Below are 23715 nucleotides of genomic sequence, written 5' to 3' on the forward strand. Positions count from 1 at the left end.
ACGTGCTCGCGCCCTGCCCATCCCGTCGTCAAAGCACGCGCACTGTGTCGAGTCGAAGCAGCATCATCTCGACGTGAGCGAGCGTGGCACGCGCACACACCTGAAGAGGAGGACGAAGACGCAGCGTGACGCCCCCCACCACCCCCCCCACCCCGACCAACAAAAGACCACCGAGACAAGGTGAGTGTTGAAGCCGCTCTTTGTCGCATCGTCCTCGGGGAAGGTGGGAGCGAGGCACCGGGAGGAGGGTTGCGTTTCCGCGCCCCGGCAGACTGAAGTCCCGGACAAACGACGCCTTGAACGGTCACTGCGGGGAGAGAGCCTCGACGTTCCTCCTCCACATTCCTCTCTCCGCGGAGCTCGTGGTGGCGTTTAAAAGGCAAAATGGTGGCGACCGTGTTTTTATTGGATATTCTTATCGCATTGACACAAAGGGACGTTTGTCATCATCGCGTCAAATTGTTTGTTACACAACGGGAAGACATGATTGTGTTCCGGATGCGGCCGCCATGTTGCTGTTCGATTAATGACGCATCAGCGGCCTGCGAGTTCATTTGATCACATATTGATCACATAGCACAGAAACAACAGCTGTCAAGCTCGGTGGAAGAATGACAATAGCACTTCCGTCGTTGTCCTTCAAAATAAAAGTTGAGTTGCCGGATGTTACGGAATGAGATCGGTTCGAAGTCAAATTAAGCTAACTATGTATGATATTGTTATAGGATCATAACAAAACGTGTGTGTTTGTAACGTTAGTGTTCTTACGTAAGGGTAAAAACAACAAATATGTTTATTATTATTATTTTTTAATATGACCACACCCACACTATAAATAACTATTACTGCTTTCCTGCTGCACACCATCCGTTTACTAATTTGCACACTTTTACTGCCTGCAAAGATGATGTACTTGGCAGCTCTGTGTGTGTGTGTGTGTGTGTGTGTGTGTGTGTGTGTGTGTGTGGTCACACTGGGCCAGTTGTGTGTCTGTCCCTGAATAGCTTCCCACATATTTGCAGCAGCTGCAGCATGTCTCTTGCGTGTGTCGTTCGCCTGCTTTGGAGGCTCCTCCGGGGTCAAAGGTTATTGTAATACCCAGGACGCTGTGCTTTTTGGAATGTGGAAACTATGAAGAAATAGAAATAGTCTGTTCCAGAGTCAAACTGTGGCCAACTTTTTCCATTCTAAAAATTCTGAGGATATTTACATTTTGAAACCAAACAATGTTATACATATTTTTTTGCACTTTTCGTGCATCTTTGTAATTATTTAAAATTTTTATATTTAACATATAATATTATAATATTTTTCTCATCAGATTAACTTCATGATGCAGCATAATTTTTTTCCCACTAAATGTTCCTTTATTTAATTTTTTTCACATTACTTTTAATTAAATATTTTTATTTTTTAAAATTTCTTTTATTTAGAATTTGTATATTTAATATATAATATTTTAATGTTATAATATTTCTAAGATTTTTATCATCAGATTATGACTTCATGATACAGCACAATTTTTTCCCCACTAAATGTTTCTTTATTTTTTTCACATGACTTTTTATTAAATATTTTTATTTTTAATATTTCTTTTATTTAAAATTTTTATATATAATATTTATAATATTGTTATCAGATTATGACTTCATGGTACAGCATAATTTTTTCCCACCAAATGTTCCTTGTTATTATTTTTTTCACATTACTTTTAATTAAAAATATATTTATATTTTTAAATATATTTGTTATTAATATTTTTTAATATTACAACTTTGTTTTTCTTGAATGAAAAAGCCACTTTCTCATCATTTTGTTATTTTATTACTAATATGTTAATAGTATAGCTTTACCGTCCCGATATTGTGTCTTCCATTTTAGCTGCTTTTCTAAAAATGTTATTTTTCTAATCGTTTCACATCGTCCATCGTTTCAAGCGATCTTGCTAGCCGAAGATGAAGATGCTAGCTATTTGTGGCGGCAGGCTGCTTATGTAAGCATGGCTAATCTACTTGAGGGAGACAAACGGGTTTGGGAAGGAAGTCTTTTGGGAGGCGGCCATCGAGGTCACGTCCATCTTTGGCAGACGGAGGTCAAAAGGGCGGTTGAAGACTCTCTTACAATGTGGGCATGTGTCGCTAGCTAACCCCACAGGATAGTTTTTGCATCTTAGCTAACAAGTGCTAAGATTTGTTTATGCATCACAGGTGTCAAACTCGAGGCGCAGGGTCCCGATTCAGCCTGCCGTATCATTTTATGCGGCCCGCGAAAGCCTGGAAATAATTCATCCTCAAAAAATACTTATTTTAGTTTATTAATTCTAAAATTATTTAATATTTTTTTATGTTGTTTTTTTATCTTAATTTTTGAAATTATTATATTCATTTTTGTATTGTAACAAATATATTTAACTTGTTTTTGAGGTATTTGAATAGTAAAAAATAGAAATTTTTGTTTTGAAATATTAAATTTTTTTATTTTATATGCTTTTAATGTAGTTACATTTTTATTTTTTTTTAGCTATGTATATTTAATTTAAACCTTTAGTTAGTTAAAATTAAAAATAATATTTTTTAAAGTTAAAATTATTATCTTTTATTATTTTTATTTTAAAAAACTTTATTTTTATACTAGGATTTTTACTATTTATATATATATTATCATAAGAATATATATATTATAGATATAATCTTTCAATAAAAACATTTTTTTAAATAAAGAAAAAACTGTCTTGCTTGTTGGTAAAAGTTCTTCAGATTTGTTGATTTTAAATGATTATTATAAAAAATAAGATTTTTTTCTGATTATCAAATAACTTTTATAATAGCATGACACTTGTTGACGAGACACAGATTGTTACTGGAGCTGGAACTTCACTTTTATGGTCAATGTTGATCTGAAGTTGGTGGAGACGACGCACACAGAGAAAATAATAAATAATGTGCTAAAAAGCGACCAATCACAGCCCTTGTGGTTCGATTATTTTAGTCAGTTTAAGCAGGAGGTTTTGGAGGGGGAGGAGCGAGGCGGCTTCGCGTACGAGGCTTTAGCGTTGTCATGGCGAGGGTTGGTCTGTGAACGGCCCCTCCTGATCATGTGATCTGTGTGGGTTTCATTGAAATTCCCGGTCAGCGTTGGAATGCGTTCTTGTCTCTGTGAGGGCTGCCGGTCTTAACGAGTCCATTCAAAGCTTCTTCTGGTGTGCTGGAAAGACTCTGAGGAGCCGTCAGGACAGAACGGCCATGTTTCTAGAAGTCTCCTAGGAGGTTTTGGATCTCATAGAGAGAAGAAGATATGCTCTGAATCCACTGAAGATGTAAGATGTTCTTTTGACTTTCACTGTGCTGTAATCGTCTCACGTGGGATAATCTCCACAGTACGACGCTATCACACTGGATTATTCAACGTGTTAACATTTCATTTCTGTTTCGCTCCTAATCCTAATTTACATGATAATCACATCATGAGCGGGGATGGCTTTTGTTCCTGACTCCGATTTAAGGACACCGTTTGCTTCATTTGGGGTACAGCTATGCAACAAAACTTGTTGATGACTTGATGACCTTTCTATTGACATTATTAGAGTCCTCTAGACATGAAATAACAGCCCTATGGTCACCTTTACATTCCTATTACCCAATATAGTATACATAGTAAGAGAAAATAAGGCTTATAAGACATAGAAAACCTGTTTATGACCTTCTAAATCCACTTTTTAACATTATTAGAGCCCTCTGGACATGAAATAACAGCCCTATGGTCACCTTTACATTCCTATTACCCAATATAGTATAGATAGTAAAAGAAAATAAGGCTTATAAGACATAGAAAACCTGTTTATGACCTTCTAAATCCACTTTTTTAACATTATTAGAGCCCTCTGGACATGAAATAACACCCCTATAGTCACCTTTAGACGAGTATTACCTAATGTAATAGACATAATAAGATATTAGACATAGAAACCTGTTTATGACCTTCTAAATACCATTTGTTGACATTACTAGAGCCCTCTAGACATGACATAACAGCCCTATGGTCACCTTTACATTCCTATTACCCAATATAGTCGAGATGGTAAGAGAAAATAAGGCTTATAAGACATAGAAAACCTGTTTGTGACCATCTAAATAATATTTTTTGACATTATTAGAGCCCTCTGGACATGAAATAACACCCCTATAGTCACCTTTAGACGACTATTACCTAATGTAATAGACATAATAAGATATTAGACATAGAAACCTGTTTATGACCTTCTAAATACTATTTGTTGACATTATTAGAGCCCTCTAGGCTTGAAATAGCACCCCTATAGTCACCTCTTACACTCCTATTACCTAATATACACCATAAGGGAATTAGACAGAGAAACCCGTTTATGACTTTCTAAATCTGGGTTTTACCACTAGAGCCCTCTAGGCATGAAATAGCACCCCTATAGTCACCTATGGGAATAAAGTCCTAATATTACGAGGAAAAGCGTGGCCGATAAGATTGTTGTTGTGTCTGTCTTCCAGATGTACCACTCCGACCACGGCGTAGACCTCCCCGACCTCACCTTCCAGATTCCTGGCAGCGATCCACAGCCGTGCCCGTCAGGCCGGCATTGAACACGCGCACCGACACATCCGCCGCCCCGCCGCGCCACCGACCCTCCCGCTGTAGCTCCGGTCCCAAATCCTCCGCACCATGGACGACACCCCCAAGCTGTCCGGCGAGACCCTGGTCGTGCACCACATCCCGCTTGTGCACTGCCAGGTGCCGGGGGCCCGGCAGGGGGGCTCCCTGAAGAGGAGCAACCCCTTCAGCCTGCCGGAGAACCTGGGCTTAAGTCGCACCACTTCGCTCCCCGAGCGGGACGTCCTGCAGAGGGAGGCGCTGCTCTACAGCAGTCTGATCCAGACCTCCAGCGCCGCCTGGGGCGCCCGCCACGGGGACAAGAGGGGCGGCGGCAGCACGGCCAGCGACTCCTCCTTTACTTCCAGCATCTCCGACGAGCAGCTGGGGGCGGCCCACACGTTGCCTCGAGCCAAGAGCAGGCGCCGAAGTCCTCTACGCCGCAACCCCTTCCTGCTGAAGGACGACGAGGACGAAGACGAGGACGACCAGGACAACCTGAGCGGCTACCACGAAGACTCCTCCTTCTGCCTCCACGCCGACTCCGCCCTCCATGACGCCATGGCGTCCTTCCACCTGCACGACCTCGGCTTGGCGCCGGAGCCGTTCCTTTTGCACGGCAGGCGGCGGTCTTTGGGGGGCGTGGCCTCAGACTCGGACCCGGGCCTGGACGGCCAGCGCCGCCACGGCAGCAGCGGCTCCAACATGTCGGTGGATTGCGGCGAGCAGGACTGGGAAGACGACGAGGACGAGGACCACCCCATGCAGTGCGGACGCAGCAGCAAGACCGGCTCGTATTCGTCGGGCTCGTCCAATCAGCACTGCTCCTGCTGCTCCCGCAACTTCCCCCCCGGCTTCCCGGACGCCTTCGCCGAGTGCCAGCAGGGCTACGGCAGCGACTCCTCCTGCAACAGCTCGGACGGCGTGCTGGTCAACTTCAGCGCCATTTACAACAAAATGAACAACGGCGTTCCCGAAAAGCCTCCGGGCTCCGCCCCCGCCAACCTGAACAGCCCCGCCTGCGCCTCGCCTGTCTCCGACACGCCGGGACGCGACTCCACGGGCGGGGCCTTCTACCTGGACCTGCACAGCTCACCCGCTGAAGCGCCGCGCTCGCGGCATCAGGGCGGCACCTTCCCTCACCTGTCCTCCTGCTCCGTGGAGGCCGCCCTGGAGCTGGACGCCAACTGCAACGCCTTCCACCCCCCTCACGGCGGCCCCTCCTCGGGGGAGCTGGCGTCCTGCCTGCAGAGCCGGGCCCGCCTGGTGGTCGCCACCCAGAACTACTACAAGCTGGTCACCTGCGACCTGTCGTCCCAGTCGTCCCCCAGCCCCGCCGGGTCCTCGGTCCACAGCGGCTCCGAGGAGCACAGCGGGGGCAGCCCCGCCCCCACGCAGCCCAGCGAGTACTTCCTGTTCAGGCAGAGAGCCGGCGAGGAAGCCGAACATGTCGAGGAAGAGGAGGACGGCGGGTCGGCGAGGGTGAGTGGGGAATTGGACTTTGATTGTTTGAATGAATACACTCACCGTCTTAAATGGCGTACTTGCATCAGTACTTGGCGTACTTCATTAAGTACACTGTGTATGTACACTGTGTACTTACTTCCTCAGTGTGGGCATTTATTACAGTGTAGTGTCGTCCCATATCCATTACTATTGTTGCACAATTACCACAAATTAGGATTCTGACATTTAAATTGGTCTTCTGCTTCTCTCCTTTTTAATGGTGATTTGCAACCACCCCAGTTTATCCCTCCCTCTCCCTCTATTGAGGGTGATAAGGCTGTGTTTCCATTTGTGCACCTGCCGGAAAAGATGATTACAATTTTTAGTTGCTTCTTCATCTTCTCTCCTTTTCAATCGTGATTTGCAACCACTGCAGTTTGTCCCTCCCCTCCACTATGTGGCCAAGATGGTGATGATTGAGGGTGATAAGGCTATGTTTTCGTGTGTGCGCCTGACGGAAATGAGGAATACTATTTTTAGTTGCTTCTTCATCTTATCTCTTTTTCAATGGTGATTTGCAACCACTGTAGTTTGTCCCTCCCGCTCCGCTATGTGGCCAAGATGGCGACTATTGAGGGTGATAAGGCTGCGTTTCCGTTTGTGCACCTGCCGGAAATGAGGATGACTATTTTTAGTTGCTTCTTTATCTTCTCTCCTTTTCAATGGTGAATTGCAACCACTGCAGTTTGTCCCTCCCCTTCCACTACGTGGCCAAGATGACGACTATTGAGGGTGATAAGGCTGTGTTTCCGTTTGTGTGCCTGCCGGAAAAGATTATTACAATTTTTTGTTGCTTCTTCATCTTCTCTCCTTTTCAATGGTGATTTGCAACCACTGCAGTTTGTCCCTCCCCTTCCACTATGTGGCCAAGATGGCAACTATTGAGGGTGATAAGGCTGTGTTTCCATTTGTGCGCCTGCCGGAAATGAGGATTACAATTTTTTTGTTGCTTCTTCATCTTCTCTCGTTTTCAATGGTGAATTGCAACCACTGCAGTTTGTCCCTCCCCTTCCACTACGTGGCCAAGATGGCGACTATTGAGGGTGGTAAGGCTGTGTTTCCATTTGTCGCCTGCCGACAATGAGGATTATTATTTTTAGTTGCTTCTTCATCTTCTCTCCTTTTCAATGGTGAATTGCAACCACTGTAGTTTGTCCCTCAATTTCCACTACGTGGCCAAGATGGCGACTATTGAGGGTGATGAGGCTGTTTTCCATTTGTGCGCCTGCCAGAAATGAGGATTACTATTTTTAGTTGCTTCTTCATTTTATCTCCTTTTCAATGGTGATTTGCAACCACTGTAGTTTGTCCCTCAATTTCCACTATGTGGCCAAGATGGCGACTATTGAGGGTGATTAGGCTGTGTTTCCATTTGTGCGCTGACTGGCAATGGCGATTACAATAATTACCCGCTTCCCCTTCTTCTCTCCTTGCTAACGGTGACTTGCAACCACTCCCAGTTAGTCCATCCCCTTCTGCTATGTAGCCAAGATGGCTACGTGTTGACATTATTAGAGCCCTCTAGACAGCTCCATGTTGCTATTAAAGGATGGGAGATGTGACTCAGCAGAAACGGAGCAGAATAAAGAAATGTTGCATAAAAGAAAAAAAAAATGGTTTCTTTGTTTAGACCTCAGCTGCTGTCTGCTGATCACATGACTGCGTCTGCAGACCAATATAGCGCCGTCATTTCATTTTACAGCCAAATACAGAGAACAGGACGGGGACACTACAGGCAACCAAGTACACAGTTTACACAGTATACTTGTTGAAGTGTACTGATGCAAGTATTCAAGTATTCTTTTTTTTTTTATTCGTTTTTTTTTTAAGTCACAAGCAAGGCGGAGCCACCGGGGAGCGCTTTGAGATGGGGAGGGCGTCGACTTGTAGTGTCTGAAAGTGTCAATAAGTACCAATAATTTGATGCTGGTTGCTTTTTTGAAGAACAGAATCGAAGGCAGGGGTTGTCCAAAGTGCGGCTCGGGGGCCATTTGCAGCCCGCAGCTTTTCTTTCATTGGTCATTTGAAGGAAAAAAAACGAAAAAAAAATCAGCAGTAATATTGCCAGAATAATGTCAAAAGCTTATGTCAGAATTTTAGGAGAACAAGTAATAAGAAAAAATATGATGAGGAAAATTAATTAATTTAAAAAATTAATTAGAAAACATCTGGCTGGAATTTTCCCAGATCAAAGTCAAAATTATAAGACGTTATGAGAAATAAACAAGTCAAAATATTGTTGAAATTACGATAAGAAAAAAAAATTCTAAACAGTTGCAGTTGAAATATTAAGAGAAAAAATGTTATTCTAATGACAAAAATTTATGAGAATAAATTCATCATATGAGGAAAAATATATCATTTTAGTATCATAGTGTTGCAATTTTAAAGAAAAAAATATGTATTTTTTTAAAGTCATAATATGAAATATGAACATATTCAACAAATTAGAATTTTTGGAAAATTATGTAGAGGAAAAATTTTAAAATATTACGGGAATAAAGTACAAATATTATGAGAATAAAGCCAATATAGGCATTATGCGTAAAAAATTATTTTTAAGCTATTTTTTATACTATATATACTATATAACTTGAACATTTTATATGATTGGGACCCCCCCAATCCATGCTTCTAAATATAATATGTGGCTGTCTTCCCCCAGAGAGATAAAGACGCCAAAGATGAAGAGGAGGAAGATGATGACCAGGGGAGGGGCGAGGGCCAAGACGCCCACGCCCTCATCCAAGGTCAAGTCTACGTCAACGCCTCCCCTCCCGTCGGACGCCTGCGATCCCGCAGCTACGACCGCCACCTGGACAAGTCCCCGCCCCCCAGGCTGGGCTCTTTGGAGCGCATGCTGAGCTGTCCGGTGCGTCTCAGTGAGGGCGGGGCGATGGCGCCGCCCCCTCCGCCTCGAGTCACCTCCTTTGCCGAGATCGCCAGGAGCAAGCGGCGGCACGGGGCTTCCGGCGGGTCGCCGTCGCTCAAGGCGGATCCCTTCTCTTCGACCTACTCCGCCCACTCTTCTGCTGAATTTTGTCCCGTCTTGGAGAAGCGTGCGGACGTTAGCGCCGCGGCGGCCTCTGCTGGAGGTTACAGCGCACTGCAAGAAGGTTTGTGTACGCCCAAAAATATAAAACCATAGACACCCCCACATTTCACTATTGGTCCATGCCAAGTATACCTATGAATGCTGCGGCCATATTGCCATATTTAATGAGCTTCTTCCCAATCATCAATCATGACGAAAAAGCGGAAGCGGAATCCTAGTTGGAACGTGGAGGCCATGATGATGCTTTGGGATCATAATGAGAAGCTGTGCAGCAACTTTCCGCATGTTTTATTCATCAGGCTTTGTTTTTTTAAAAGCCTGCGGTGGGCGGCGCCCCCTCGCTAATGTCCCGAGCGTGAAAGAAAGGCATGATGGAGCCAGGGAAGGCGGCGCAGGCCTTGCAGGGTGTGTGGCTCTCCGTCATCTGTCCGCCATGACGCTATGTCGCCCCCCTCGGCGGAGATGCAGCATTGCACCCGGCTCCCTCCCTCCCTTCAGCCGTGTCGTTGCTATGCTGCTCAATGCTGCCACCTGTGGCCGACGCCGTCATTGCACCCTGCCTTTTGGACTCACAAACAAGCTTGCGCAATGTTATGGACGTCACACACACACACACACACACACACACACACGGAGGAAGAAGAAAGATGGCTTCCCGCTTCATGCTGGACCTGAGGTTGTGTGTGTGACCGGGCAGTTTTAGGTCTAAGCTCTATGTTGTCTATGTCTATTGTTGTTGTGGTTTTACTCTAAGATGAGACTAGCCGCTAATCCCGTTTGTGACACTTCCTGCGTTCCTTGTCCCAGGTGGTCCCTCCGGCTCCTGTGACGTCCACCCGCCAGTGGTCCGCTACAGCAAAGACCAGCGGCCCACCACCCTCCCCATCCAGCCCTTCACCTTCCACCACCAGCTGGCCTCCAAGCCCCCCCAGCCCAAGCCGCTGCCCCCCCTGCTCACGGGCCACGTGTCCGGGATGCAGGCCCAGGACGGCGAGGACGCAGCGGCGGTGGAGCCGCCTCCCCCCGACTCGGTGCGTCCGTCGCCCCTCGGGAGTTACTCCCCGGTGCACCTCCAGGAGGCCACCAGCTCGGGGTCGTGCTCCACGTGCACCCCCAGCCCCGCCCCCGTTCACAACCTTTCCTGCCCGCTCTCGGCGGGGCGCTGCCCCCAGACCGCAACGGCCAAACAGAGCTCGGGACCCCTGCCGCCGACCCCTCCCCCTGCCAGCCTGGGCTTAAAAAGGGGCGTGGTGCCGCCCATGCTGCCGCCCGTCCAAGGGCCCGGTCTGCAGCGAGACACGCTGAGCCCACTGGGATGCGTGAAGGCCGGGAACCACGTGGACGCCAGCAAAGCAGCCAGGATGAACAACGGTAACTTCTGGAATGTTCTCTCATCTTTTACTCCTCTGTTCCCCGACACGGCGCTCCTGTCTTATAGAGGATCTTTGTTTCTGCTGCGGGGTCCACTCATGTAGAGGATCTTTCACTCACATTGTGCTGTAGTGCTTTAAAAACAACAAAGTGCTCCCAATCATTTTTTTATAGAGGATCTTTGTTTGTGCCGTAGGGCCTTAAAAACAGCACAATTACTGCAGAATAAAGGATCTTTGACTCGTATTTTTGCTCTAGGACCTGTCTTGGAAGACCTTTGTTTGTGCTTCAGGGCCCTCAAAACAGCAGAGCGCCCCTGTCTTATAGAGGATCTTTGTTTTTTGCTGCAAGGTCTGAAAAACAGCAGAGCTAGGGTTATATAGAGGATCTTTGATGAGCTCACGCTTTTGCAATATTTCCTTGAAAGCAACAGAACGCTCCTGTCATTTAGAGGATCTTTGTTTTTAAAAACAGCAGAGTTAGGGTTATATAGAGGATCTTTGATAAGCTTTTGATAAGCTCACTCGTTTGCAATATGTCCTTTAAAAACAACAGAGCGCTCCTGTCATATAGTGGATCTTTGTTTTTTGCTGCAGGGTCTTTAAAAACAACAGTGCTAGGGTTATATAGAGGATCTTTGATGAGCTCACTCATTTGCAATATGTCCTTGAAAGCAACAGAGCGCTCCTGTTATATAGAGGATCTTTGTTTTTTGCTGCAGGGTCTTTAAAAACAGCAGAGTTAGGGTTATATAGAGGATCTTTGTTTCAGTTGCAATGCCTTGAAGAGTATAGAGGAGAGTATAGAGGATCTTTGACCGTCATGTTGATGAATGTGTATGTACCAACCAGACCACTAGGGGGAGCAACTATACAGAAGATGCCCAGTGGGGTACATTGTGGTTATCAAACCTCCATCTTTTGTCTCATTTTCACTGGTCTTCTCTTCCTCTCTCCCTTCTTTCCGCCCCCCCACCATCGACGCCCCCCCAGCACACCACCTTTCCCCTCAGGCCTTGAAGTGGAGGGAGTACCGCCGCCAAAACCCCCTCGGGGGCGAGAGGCTGTGCGGCGTCTCTTCATCGTCGTCTGCGTCCTCCTCCTCCGCCGCTGGCTCGGACCCCCGGCGCCCCGCCCGACGCAACGTGTTCGATTTCCCTCTGGCTCCGTCGGGTCACCTGCCAGGACGCCCCCATGGTGCTCCTTGTTTCATCACGTGTGCTTCTCCAGGGTCATGTGACCCCCGACTTCCTGTGTGTTGTAATTGTGTTGTTGTTGTTGTTGTGTGTCCCCTTCAGTCAAGCCCATGCAGCAAAGCTACGGTGACTTCCTGCCCGACTACTTCTCTCTGACCGAGCGGCCGCCAGAGGAGTTCTGCCTCTCCCCCGACGCGTCCTCGTCTTCCTTTTCCTCCTCCTCTTCCTCACAGCCCCACGTCAGCGTGGACTTGATGCACAAGAGAGGTGAGGATGATGGCCCCGCCTTTTTTGACTGTCAGTCTGCCTCACATGAGACATCATGACTGGTCTTTTTGGTCATTTAGGGAGGATGTTGGCCCGTTATTGACGACTAATTGGTGTCAGCATGGCTATCCAAAGTGTGGCCCGGGGGCCACTTCAAAAAATACAATTGAACATAAAGAAGTTAGAATTTTACTGGAATAAAGTCAAAATATTATGGGACTAAAGTTATAATTCATTTACGAGAAGGTAGTTGAAATAATTGGAAACATTCATTATTAGAGCTCTCTACACATGAAATAACACCCCTATAGTCATCTCTACACTCCTATTACCCAATATAGTAGACGTAATAAGAGAAAATAAGACATACAAGACATAGAAAACCTGTTTAGGACCTTCTAAATATGATTTTAACATTATTCGAGCCCTCCGGACAAGAAACAACACCCCTATAGTCACCCTTACACTCTTATTACAGAATATAGTAGACATAATAAGACATACAAGACATAGAAAACCTGTTTACAACCTTCTAAATACATTTTTTAAACATTATTAGAGCTCTCCACACATGAAATAACACCCCTATAGTATTCTCTGCACTCCTATTACCCAATATAGTAGACATAATAAGAGAAAATAAGAATACCAAACATAGGAAACCGGTTTAGGACTTTCTAAATATGCTTTTAACATTATTAGAGCTCTCTACACATGAAATAACATCCCTATAGTCATCTCTACACTCCTATTACTCAATATTGTAGACTGTAATAAGAGACAATAAGACGCATAAGACATAGAAAAGGTGTTTTATAGCCTTTTTAAATATGCTTTTAACATTATTAGAGCCTCTGGACCTGAAATAGCACCCCTATAGTCATTGCTATACTCCTATTACACAATATAGTAGACATAATAAGACATAGAAACCTTCTAAATACATTTTAAAACATTATTAGAGCTCTCTACACATGGAATAACACCCCTATAGTCATCTCTCCACTCCTATTACCCAATATAGTAGACATAATAAGAGACAACAAGACGCATAAGACATAGAAAAGGTGTTTATAGCCTTTTAAAATATGCTTTTAACATGACTAGAGCCCTCTGGACATGAAATAACACCCCTATAGTTTTCTTTACATCTCAACAATGTATTTTGCCCTTCCTTCCTGCCAGGTTTGGTGAAGGCGGTCAACACAGCAGTGGATCTGATCGTGGCCCACTTCGGGACAAGTCGAGACCCGGATGTGAAGGTACGTAACCATCACGTCCTCCGTGTTGACCAGCAGTCTGGTGAACCCGTCCCCGTTTCGGTGCCACCAGGCTAAACTGGGCAACAGCTGGGTGAGTCCCAACGTGGGGCACCTCATCCTCAAGTACCTGTGTCCGGCGCTGCACGAGGTCCTGCAGGACGGCCTGAAGGCCTACGTGCTGGACCTGATCATTGGACAGCGGCGCTGCCAGCCCTGGAGTCTGGTGGAGGCCTCCACCCAGCTGGGTGAGAACAAGCATTTGGACTTTGGTGTCCCATCTCCAGTCTCCCGGCTCATGGTCTCTCTGTGGTGTTTGCCCCCCCCCCCCCCCCCCCCCCCCCCCCCAGGCCCGTCCACGCGGGTCCTCCACAACCTGTTCTCTAAGGTGAGCCAGTTCTCGGAGCTGACCAACCACAGCATGAGACTCAACGCTTTCATCTTTGGCCTCCTCAAGTGAGTCCCCTGCAGTTCTTGCTCTGGTCCCTCTGTCCACACCTTCTGATCTGGTCTTTTCCTCCAGCCTGAAGTCTTTGGAGTTCTGGTTCAGCCACCTGTTCACACATGAAGGTAGGATCTTCTAAGGAGCACGTCATGGAGGTAGATGTTCCCTCTTGAAACACCCGTGTCTTCTTTCAGACATCATTGCCGCCCACTACAGCCCCTGGGGGCTCCTCCCCCTGTCTCAGGGGGCGTGTCAGCAGCTCTACGAGGAGCTGCTCCTCCTCCTGCAGCCGCTCTCGCTCCTCCCCTTCCACCTGGACCTGCTCTTTGAGCCGCACCTCCTCCAGAGAGGCGAGGAGCACCTGAGGCGCAAGGAGCAGCTGTGCTCGGCCGGCCAAAGCGCCGACCGCTCCGGCCGCTCCACCTTCCAGCTGATGAGGGGGTGGAGCGCCACCGTGGGCGAGATGGTGGCCAGGAAGGAGAGGGCGGGGCTCCCGCGAGAGGGCACCTGGCCTCGGGTGGAGGCTTCGAGAGGAGCGGGTGAGAGGGACGCCACAGAGGCTGGCTTTGTGAGCCTGTGGCAGGACAGGGGGACCGGAGGGGGGCGGGTGACGGGAGTGGGACAGGAAAGGGAAGAGCGGCGCCAGGAAGAGGATGCCAGGAAGGACCGGCAGGCGGGCTGGTGGTACCAGCTCATGCAGTCCTCGCAGGTCTACATCGACCCGTCCGCCGAGGGGTCCAAGTTTGTCAAGACGGAGAAGAGGAGGACGTCGTCGGAGAGAAGACACTGCCGGCCGCCGCCCACCAGGGAGGGTGTGGTCGAGGGCGCCGAGTCCAGACAGGAAGGGGAGGGCCGCGGGAAAGGCGGCTGTGAGGCGGCGCTCGGACCCGGAGGGCGTCCGTCGTGGATGGGCAGCCCGCCGGAGTCGGTTCTCAGCCAGGAGAAGGGGGCGACGGGGGGCGGGACCCCCGCTGAAGCCCAGCAGGAGAGCCCGGCCCAGACTCTGCGATGGGGGCGCCTCTTTGGTGCCAGCGTGGGCTCCCCCACCAGGGCGGACGCAACGGAGCAGAAAGCCAAAGCTCACAAGAGCAGGTAAGTTTCCATCAGGGAAGAGGGGGGCGCAGGATTGTTGTGGTCTAACAAAGTCTTGACCCCGCCAGGCCACCCTCAGGCTGGCTCGGCCTGGACGGGTCCGTTCTGGGCCTGATGGCTCAGACCATCGGAGCGGGAGGCGGGAAGAAGGCGGAGTCTCCGGCCGGGAGCATCCAAACCAAAGCCCCGCCCATATCACCCCCACCACCGAGCGCGGCGGATGCGTCCACGTGGTAAGAACCTCCTCAGCTTGTCACCCCCCCCTAAGACCCGGTCCCAAAGACCCGGCGTGTTGTCCTCCCCCAGTGACGTGCGAGCGCTGTGCCACCACATCGCCACCGAGCCGGGCCAGCTCAGCTTCAACAAGGGAGACATCCTGCGTGTGCTTAGCAAGGCCGACCCGGATTGGCTGCTGTGCTCGATGGGCGCCCACCGGGGCCTGGTCCCCATCGTCTACGTCACGCTCTGCAGCGCCGAGGACAGCCAATATGGCGGCCGCTGAAGCAGGAAGTGAGCACGAAAACGTCCTAGAATCAGACTCTCGGCGGCTCCGCCCCTTTCCCCGTCACCACTCGTGTGTCCTCCTTGACGTGTGGGCGGTCACGTGACTACTGTCACAAAGGGGAGGGGGCGAGGGCGAGGGCGGTGTCCCAGACATGTCAGTGCAATATTCCTGTGACAGATGACTGCTATGCTAAACATGTCCACTAGAGGTCTCTGCTAGCCTCTCGTCCATTCTAATAATAACAACAGCTTGTTGGCGCTAGCTTAGCTTCTTCAACATCGTCAAACCAAGACGTCCCCGTGGGGGTGGGGATTCCTGGCCTGTTGGTGGGTTTTTTTTAATTGTAAAAATAAAAGACATTGCTCGGTAATGAGGTATGTATGATTAGATATTAGCTCTGTCAGCTAAGCTAGCCTACACTGACCGACATTGGATTAGCTTTAGCGGCTTCGATGTACAAAGACGAGCAAAGACAGGAAGTGACGTCACTTTTTATTGACTGCTGCTTCCCTTCCTTTTATGCTTGTACTGAAAAATAATCATTGAACGTCATGAAAATACTATTTATTACTCCTCATTCAAGCTAAGATGAAGTATTTTATTTATTTATTGACGTTTTTACTATTAGCATCACGGAACCATGTGAAATTACGTTTCATATTATTTGTGTATTATGTTTTTTTGTTGCTATTTTACTTTGTCATTATTACCATTTACATTTCTTGTACTACTACTACTAATAATAATATTAATAGTTGATGATGGCGAGTTTGACGTGAGGGGTTCTGCTGCACTTCCTGTCTGAGTGCACTTCACAATTAAAGCATGTGTTGGATGGAGGGAGGGTGGTTTTGTACGAGAAGGCTGCTAAAGTCAATCCAGTGTAGGTTAGCTTAGCGACCAAAGGAACGTGTGCGATATATGATGATGAATTTTCTCATATTTTATTTTTTACAATATGCCGAGGGACAACAAAAACGGCACTTTGGGCGGCGCCGGTTAGCACTGGGTAGGGGGGGGGGGGGGGTGTTTGGGCGTCTTTTAGCTGATGTTTGCCTTACAGGAACAGGAAGGAACTGCACTGCTGGACACTTTAAGGTCACTGACCTCACCTTTTCCCTTTCGGCTGCCCTGGGGGTGGGCGAAGGGGGGGGGGGGTGAAGGTGTTAGCCAGGTGTTGGATGGAGGAAGGAGGAGGAGTTGAAATGTCATTTAGCCTTTGCTTTCCTGTACAGTTGAAATACTTTGATAAGGTGTACCTATGACTGTGGAAGGAAGGTTAGCATCCATGCTAATAATGCAGACAGCTTCAGTGTCAGAACAAATGTAAATATCACCTTCTTCTTCTTCTTCTTCTGTGTACGCTATCAAACTAACCTGGATGTGAAATAACAAAGTGCTCTTGTGACCACACGCTTTTTCTCCATTTTTTTGAAAATACACTTAACATTAGAGCCCTCTAGCCATGAAATAACACCCCTATAGTCACCCTAGTGCTCTTATTACACAATATAGTAGACATAATAAGAACAAATAAGACATACACGACATAGAAAACCTGTTTATGGCCTTCTAAATACACTTTCAATATTATTAAAGATCTCCAGATATGAAATAACACCCCTATAGTCATCTCTACACTCCTATTACCCAATATAGTAGACATAATAAGAGAAAATAAGACATAGAAAAACAGTTTAAAACCGTCTAAATATGCTTTTTAACATTATTAGAGCCCTCTAGTCATTAAATAACACCCCTATAGTCACCCTTGCGCTCTTATTACACAATATAGTAGACATAGTAAGAACAAATAAGACATACAAGACATAGAAAACCTGTTTATGGCCTTCTAAATACACTTTCAATATTATTAAAGATCTGCAGATATGAAATAACACCCCTACAGTCATCTCTACACTCCTATTACCCAATATAGTAGACATAATAAGAGAAAATAAGACATATAAAAACAGTTTAAAACCGTCTAAATATGCTTTTTAACATTATTAGAGCCCTCTAGTCATTAAATAACACCCCTATAGTCACCCTTGCACTTTTATTACACAATATAGTAGACATAATAAGAACAAATAAGACATACAAGACATAGAAAACCTGTTTATGGCCTTCTAAATACACTTTCAATATTATTAAAGATCTGCAGATATGAAATAACACCCCTACAGTCATCTCTACACTCCTATTACCCAATATAGTAGACATAATAAGAGAAAATAAGACATATAAAAACAGTTTAAAACCGTCTAAATATGCTTTTTAACATTATTAGAGCCCTCTAAATATGAAATAACACCCCTATAGTCACCCTTGCACTCTTATTACACAATATAGTAGACATAATAAGAACAAATAAGACATACAAGACATAGAAAACCTGTTTATGGCCTTCTAAATACACTTTCAATATTATTAAAGATCTGCAGATATGAAATAACACCCCTACAGTCATCTCTACACTCCTATTACCAATATAGTAGACATAATAAGAGAAAATAAGACATATAAAAACAGTTTAAAACCGTCTAAATATGCTTTTTAACATTATTAGAGCCCTCTAAATATGAAATAACACCCCTATACTTACCGTTAAACTCCTATTATCCATATTGGAGACATAAGAGAAAATAAGACGTAGAAAAAAAAAACGGTTTAAAACTGTCTAAATATGCTTTCTAACATTATTAGAGCCCTCCAGACATTAAATAACACCCCTATAGTCAACTTTACACTCCTATTGCCGAATACAGTATGCATGATTACAGGCAATAAGACATCAAGACAGAAAACATTTTTACGACCGTTTTGAAATACACTTTTTAACATTATTAGAGCCCTCTGGACATGAAATAACACCCCTATAGTCACCTTGACACTCCTATTACCCAATATAGTAGACATAAGAGAAAATACGACATAGAAAAACAGTTTAAAACCGTCTAAATGTGCTTTTAAACATTAGAGCCCCCTAGACATGAAATAACACCCCTATAGTCACCTTGACACTCCTATTACCCAATATAGTAGACGTAATAAGAGACAATACGAGTCAGTATAGACTGACCCATGTTAGCATTGGCACAGTACTTCCTGTGGTAGCTATTATCTCATCAATGCAACATTACTGACACCTAGTGGCCAGTGTAGAATATTACATATAACGTCTGACATATTTTTGATTAATATTTAGATTATTTCTTAAGTACTTTAATGACAATAAGATGGTAAGAGGAAGTGAAGATCAGTATGCTTTTATTGTGAAAATAATTTTAATGATTAAAAAGACACGATTAAAAGAAGAGGCCGCCATCCTGGCCGGAAGGCTTCACTCCAACGCAGCGTTTGCCCTGCAAGACATTCACACAAAAGGAAGTCACGCCCATCCTGCGCTTTTCAAAGTAAGAGCTGCAGCAGTAGGAAAGGGAAACATTTAAATAAACACGTTTTATATTTTAAAAAAGTAGTAAAATAATAAACACTAAAATAATAAAAACACATTGTAGTAAATAAATTAAAATAAAAACACTAGTAAAAAATAAAAATAAAATATATAAATTAAAAATACCTTGGAGTAAAACAAAATAATAAAAATACACCTTGTATTTAAAAAAAGTAAAAATCAAAATGTATCATGTAGTGGAAAAAAAGTATAAAATTGTAAAAATGATAAATTTATAAAAAATTTCTGATGGGAAAAAAAATTAAAACACCTTGTAGTAAAATAAAATAATTAACATCTAGTAAAAATACAAAAAACACATTGTAGTTATAATAATAAAATCAATAAATAATAATAAAAACACACATTATAATAAAGTAAAAATCAACACTTTGGATTTTTTTTGTAGTAAAACCAGTACATTTAAAAAAAACACACCTTGTAGTTAAAATTTGAAAAATAATAAAAACATGTAGCACAAAGGTACTTAAGGCCAAAAATCCAAAATAAGACATTAACGGTGTAGTAAAAAGAATAATAACTATGGGGGGGGGGGGGTGGGGGCGTGTCCAAACAACTGAATAAAACCAATCGTAGAGAAGCAGGAAGTCCACCATGTAGTCGTTGTGGCCGCAGGTCTCCCTCAGCTCGTCCACGTGCTTCATCACCTCCTCCAGCTTGGGAGCATCGCCGGCAACGCACAACCTCAAACCCCGTCTGGACACCAGGCTGAGGGGGAGAGGACAGGTTACCGTGGTAACCCTCTGACCGACCCCGCCCCGGATCCCCGCCCTCGCCGCGCGCTTACATGACGGCGTCGATGTGGCAGCCCTGACCGGCCACCTGAATGCGGTAGTCCACCACGGCCCGATGAGGCAAGCAGGAGCTGGAGGTGGACAGGCAGCAGCTGACCGGAATCTGACAGACACAAACTGGGACAACACATTTTTGGTCATTTTTGAAAAAATTTCAAGTAATAAAAAAAAAAGTTATACCAACTCAAAAATGTTTCTCTTTCAAAATAAGTATAACCTTTTTATTTTTATAGATGAAGATAAAAAAACTTATTTTAAACATACACCATCTCAAAATGTTTTGATTTTTTTTAAAAGTAACACCATTTCTAAAATTATTAAAAAAATAATAATAAATAAATACATTTATAAAAATAATACACTTAAATTAAAATAAATAAAAGGTATGCCATGCCATGTAAAAAAATTACAATATTTTGTCATCTAAAATAAATATTTTTTAAAAAAGGTACACCATCTAAATTTTTTTTACAATTAAAAAAAAAAGGTTATATCATTTCAAAATGTTAAAAAATATATATTTTAAAAAGCTGTCCTCTAAAAAATGTATATATTTTAAAAAGGTATATTATGTCAAAAAATATATTTTTAAAAGTTACACCAAATCAAAAATGTTTCTCTTTCAGCATTGTTATACCATCTCATATTTAAAAAAAAAATGAAGATAAAAAATATTCATTTTAAACATACACTATCTCAAAATGTTAGATCTTTTCAAAAGTAACACCAAATTTATATAAAACAATTATGTATAAAAATAATAAATTAATTTAATAAAAATAAAAAGTATGCCATGTCATGTCAAAAAAATTACAATATTTTTGTCATCTAAAAGAAATATTTTTAAAAAAGGTAAACCATCTAAAAAAAATATTTTTTGAAAAAATTATACCATTTCAAAAATGTAAAAAAATAATATTTTTTAAAAAGGTATCCTCTAAAAAATAAAAACATACACATTTTAAACATACACTAAAAAAGATTCTTTGGTGTGTCAACTAAAAACACTTACCAGCTCAAAAATAAAAAAACAAATCAACTGGAGGGGTGTCCAAAGCATGGCCTGGGGGCCTTTTGTGACACGCACATTATTTTTCTTTAGTTTTATTGGTCCACTGCATATCACAAGAAATAATATCAAGCAACAAGGCTGTTTAATGTATTCGTAATATGAATATATGATTACGTATATGAAATACCTGTGCAGCAGTGGAGGAGGAAGAGGATGCTGAGGAAGAGCTTGCCGCGGACCCTCGGAGCCATGACTGGACCAGAACCGGCTGAGCTCCGGACCCTGTCGCTTGGATCCCGGAGCGAGGACCTTCCTTTTAAATGATCTCCTCCTTCCTGCTTTCACTTTTCTTTCACTTACTACTTTCTCCTCTTCCTACTGCTCTGTCATCACAACACCCACATCCACTCTGGGGTGGTGGGGGGGGGGGGGGGGGACTTGAGCTTTAAACCCAAAGACATTTCCTGGAAACATCCAAAGGTTTTGGTTGGACTTCAACACGAATTCAATAAGAATTCTTTTTCCAAAAAAAACACTACTTAAGTCCAAAAGCTTTATTGACGGCCACGGTTTGACCCTGGAACAGACTACTTCTATTGACATCTTCTTTTCTTACGATTATACTGTATTTTGACATCTAAAAATGTTCAAATAATACTCCAAACATTGCCTTTACATTTAATAAAGATGTTAGAGTGGCCACAGTTTGACCCTGGAACAGACTATTTCTATTTTCTTCTAGTTTTCTTACTATTATATAGAACTTCTCTTCTTTTTACACTTGTATGACACTTTAAAAGGGTTAAATGTGACTCCAAACATTGCCTGTACACTTAATAAAGATGTTAGAGTGGCCACAGTTTGACCCTGGAACAGACTATTTCTATTTTCTTCTTGTTTTCTTACTCTCAAACTGTGTTTTGCTTCTTTTTGCACTTGTACAACAGCTAAAACTGTTCAAATTTGACCTGTACACTTAATAAAGATGTTAGACTGGCCACAGTTTGACCCCGGAACAGACTATTTCTATTGACATCTTATTTTGTTACTGTTATATAGAACTATCTCTTATTTTTACACTTGTATGACACTTTAAAAGGGTTAAATGTGACTCCAAGCATTACCAGTACACTTAATAAAGATGTTAGAGTGGCCACAGTTTGACCCTGGAACAGACTACTTCTATTGACATCTTCTTTTCTTACTATTATACTGTGTTTTGCTTATATGACATCTAAAAATGTTCAAATATGACTCCAAACATTGCCTTTACATTTAATAAAGATGTTAGAGTGGCCACAGTTTGACTCTGGAACAGACTATTTCTATTTTCTTCTAGTTTTCTTACTATTATATAGAACTTCTCTTCTTTTTTCACTTGTATGACACTTTAAAAGGGTTAAATGTGACTCCAAACATTGCCTGTACACTTAATAAAGATGTTAGAGTGGCCACAGTTTGACCCTGGAACAGACTATTTCTATTTTCTTCTTGTTTTCTTACTCTCAAACCGTGTTTTGCTTCTTTTTACACTTGTATGACACTTTAAAAGGGTTAAATGTGACTCCAAACATTGCCTGTACACTTAATAAAGATGTTAGAGTGGCCACAGTTTGACCCTGGAACAGACTACTTCTATTGACATCTTCTTTTCTTACTATTATACTGTGTTTTGCTTATATGACATCTAAAAATGTTCAAATATGACTCCAAACATTGCCTTTACATTTAATAAAGATGTTAGAGTGGCCACAGTTTGACCCTGGAACAGACTATTTCTATTTTCTTCTAGTTTTCTTACTATTATATAGAACTTCTCTTCTTTTTACACTTGTATGACACTTTAAAAGGGTTAAATGTGGCTCCAAACATTGCCTGTACACTTAATAAAGATGTTAGAGTGGCCACAGTTTGACCCTGGAACAGACTATTTCTATTTTCTTCTTGTTTTCTTACTCTCAAACCGTGTTTTGCTTCTTTTTACACTTGTATGACACTTTAAAAGGGTTAAATGTGACTCCAAACATTGCCTGTACACTTAATAAAGATGTTAGAGTGGCCACAGTTTGACCCTGGAACAGACTATTTCTATTTTCTTCTTGTTTTCTTACTCTCAAACTGTGTTTTGCTTCTTTTTGCACTTGTACGACAGCTAAAACTGTTCAAATTTGACCTGTACACTTAATAAAGATGTTAGACTGGCCACAGTTTGACCCCGGAACAGACTATTTCTATTGACATCTTATTTTGTTACTGTTATATAGAACTATCTTTTATTTTTACACTTGTATGACACTAAAAAAGGGTTAAATGTGACTCCAAGCATCACCAGTACACTTAATAAAGATGTTAGAGTGGCCACAGTTTGACCCTGGAACAGACTACTTCTATTTACATCTTCTTTTCTTACTATTGTACTGTGTTTTGCTTCATTTTACACTTATATGACAGCTAAACATGTTCACATTTGACCTGTACACTTAATAAAGATGTTAGAGTGGCCACAGTTTGACCCCGGAACAGACTATTTCTATTTCCTTCATTTTTTTCTTACTTTCATACCGTGTTTTGCTTCTTTTTGCACTTGTACGACAGGTAAAACTGTTCAAATTTGACATGTACACTTAATAAAGATGTTAGAGTGGCCACAGTTTGACCCCGGAACAGACTATTTCTATTTCCTTCTTGTTTTCTTACTTTTATACCGTGTTTTGCTTCTTTTTGCACTTGTACGACGGGTAAAACTGTTAAAATTTGACCTGTACACTTAATAAAGATGTTAGAGTGGCCACAGTTTGACCCGGGAACAGACTATTTTTTATTTCCTTCTTGTTTTCTTACTTTCATACTGTGTTTTGCTTCTTTTTGCACTTGTACAACGGGTAAAACTGTTAAAATTTGACCTGTACACTTAATAAAGATGTTAGAGTGGCCACAGTTTGACCCGGGAACAGACTATTTTTTATTTCCTTCTTGTTTTCTTACTTTCATACTGTGTTTTGCTTCTTTTTGCACTTGTACGACGGGTAAAACTGTTAAAATTTGACCTGTACACTTAATAATGGTGTTAGAGTGGCCACAGTTTGACCCCGGAACAGACTATTTCTAAGTTC

General features: G+C 43.4%; 2 protein-coding genes across 3 annotated transcripts; one reads left to right on the top strand and one right to left on the bottom strand.

Annotated features, from left to right (window-relative positions):
• Positions 1-122: 122 nt before the first annotated feature.
• On the top strand, positions 123-16723 carry rusc2 (RUN and SH3 domain containing 2). 2 transcript variants are annotated; one of them, XM_058070194.2, is made up of 13 exons: positions 123-180; positions 4521-6102; positions 8792-9242; positions 9989-10552; positions 11545-11748; positions 11850-12014; positions 13200-13276; positions 13347-13521; positions 13624-13729; positions 13797-13843; positions 13913-14810; positions 14879-15043; positions 15117-16723. In XM_058070194.2, the coding sequence occupies exons 2-13, from the start codon at positions 4693-4695 to the stop codon at positions 15310-15312; spliced, it is 4458 nt and encodes a 1485-aa protein (XP_057926177.2). In that variant the 5' UTR covers positions 123-180; positions 4521-4692; the 3' UTR covers positions 15313-16723. The 2 variants fall into 2 exon arrangements, with proteins under 2 accessions (XP_057926177.2, XP_057926178.2); XM_058070195.2 differs by lacking the exon at positions 123-180 and adding an exon at positions 2971-3316.
• Positions 16724-18555: 1832 nt separating this feature from the next.
• On the bottom strand, positions 18556-20956 carry ccl19a.1 (chemokine (C-C motif) ligand 19a, tandem duplicate 1). The gene is made up of 4 exons (XM_078789412.1): positions 20790-20956; positions 19584-19707; positions 19390-19504; positions 18556-18683 (listed from the first exon to the last, which is right to left on the bottom strand). Exons 1-4 carry the CDS (start codon positions 20851-20853, stop codon positions 18627-18629), a joined length of 360 nt encoding a protein of 119 aa, XP_078645538.1. The 5' UTR covers positions 20854-20956; the 3' UTR covers positions 18556-18626.
• Between the last annotated feature and the right edge of the window lie 2759 nt (positions 20957-23715).

The sequence above is a fragment of the Doryrhamphus excisus genome, linkage group LG3 (genome assembly GCF_037039965.1).
Source record: "Doryrhamphus excisus strain RoL-2023G ecotype Guam linkage group LG3, RoL_Dexc_Guam_v1.1, whole genome shotgun sequence".
NCBI lineage: Eukaryota > Metazoa > Chordata > Actinopteri > Syngnathiformes > Syngnathidae > Doryrhamphus > Doryrhamphus excisus.

Excerpts from the sequence above, each read along its gene's own strand:
- rusc2 (XM_058070194.2), top strand. The coding sequence starts at position 4,693 with ATGGACGACACCCCCAAGCTGTCCGGCGAGACCCTGGTCGTGCACCAC. Across the intron at positions 10,553-11,544 it reads AGCAGCCAGGATGAACAACG|CACACCACCTTTCCCCTCAG; the intron begins GTAACTTCTGGA and ends ACGCCCCCCCAG. Across the intron at positions 13,522-13,623 it reads GGAGGCCTCCACCCAGCTGG|GCCCGTCCACGCGGGTCCTC; the intron begins GTGAGAACAAGC and ends CCCCCCCCCCAG.
- ccl19a.1 (XM_078789412.1), bottom strand. The coding sequence starts at position 20,853 with ATGGCTCCGAGGGTCCGCGGCAAGCTCTTCCTCAGCATCCTCTTCCTC. Across the intron at positions 19,708-20,789 it reads CCTCCTCCACTGCTGCACAG|TTTGTGTCTGTCAGATTCCG; the intron begins GTATTTCATATA and ends GTGTTGTCCCAG. Across the intron at positions 18,684-19,389 it reads GCGGCCACAACGACTACATG|GGCAAACGCTGCGTTGGAGT; the intron begins GTGGACTTCCTG and ends AATGTCTTGCAG.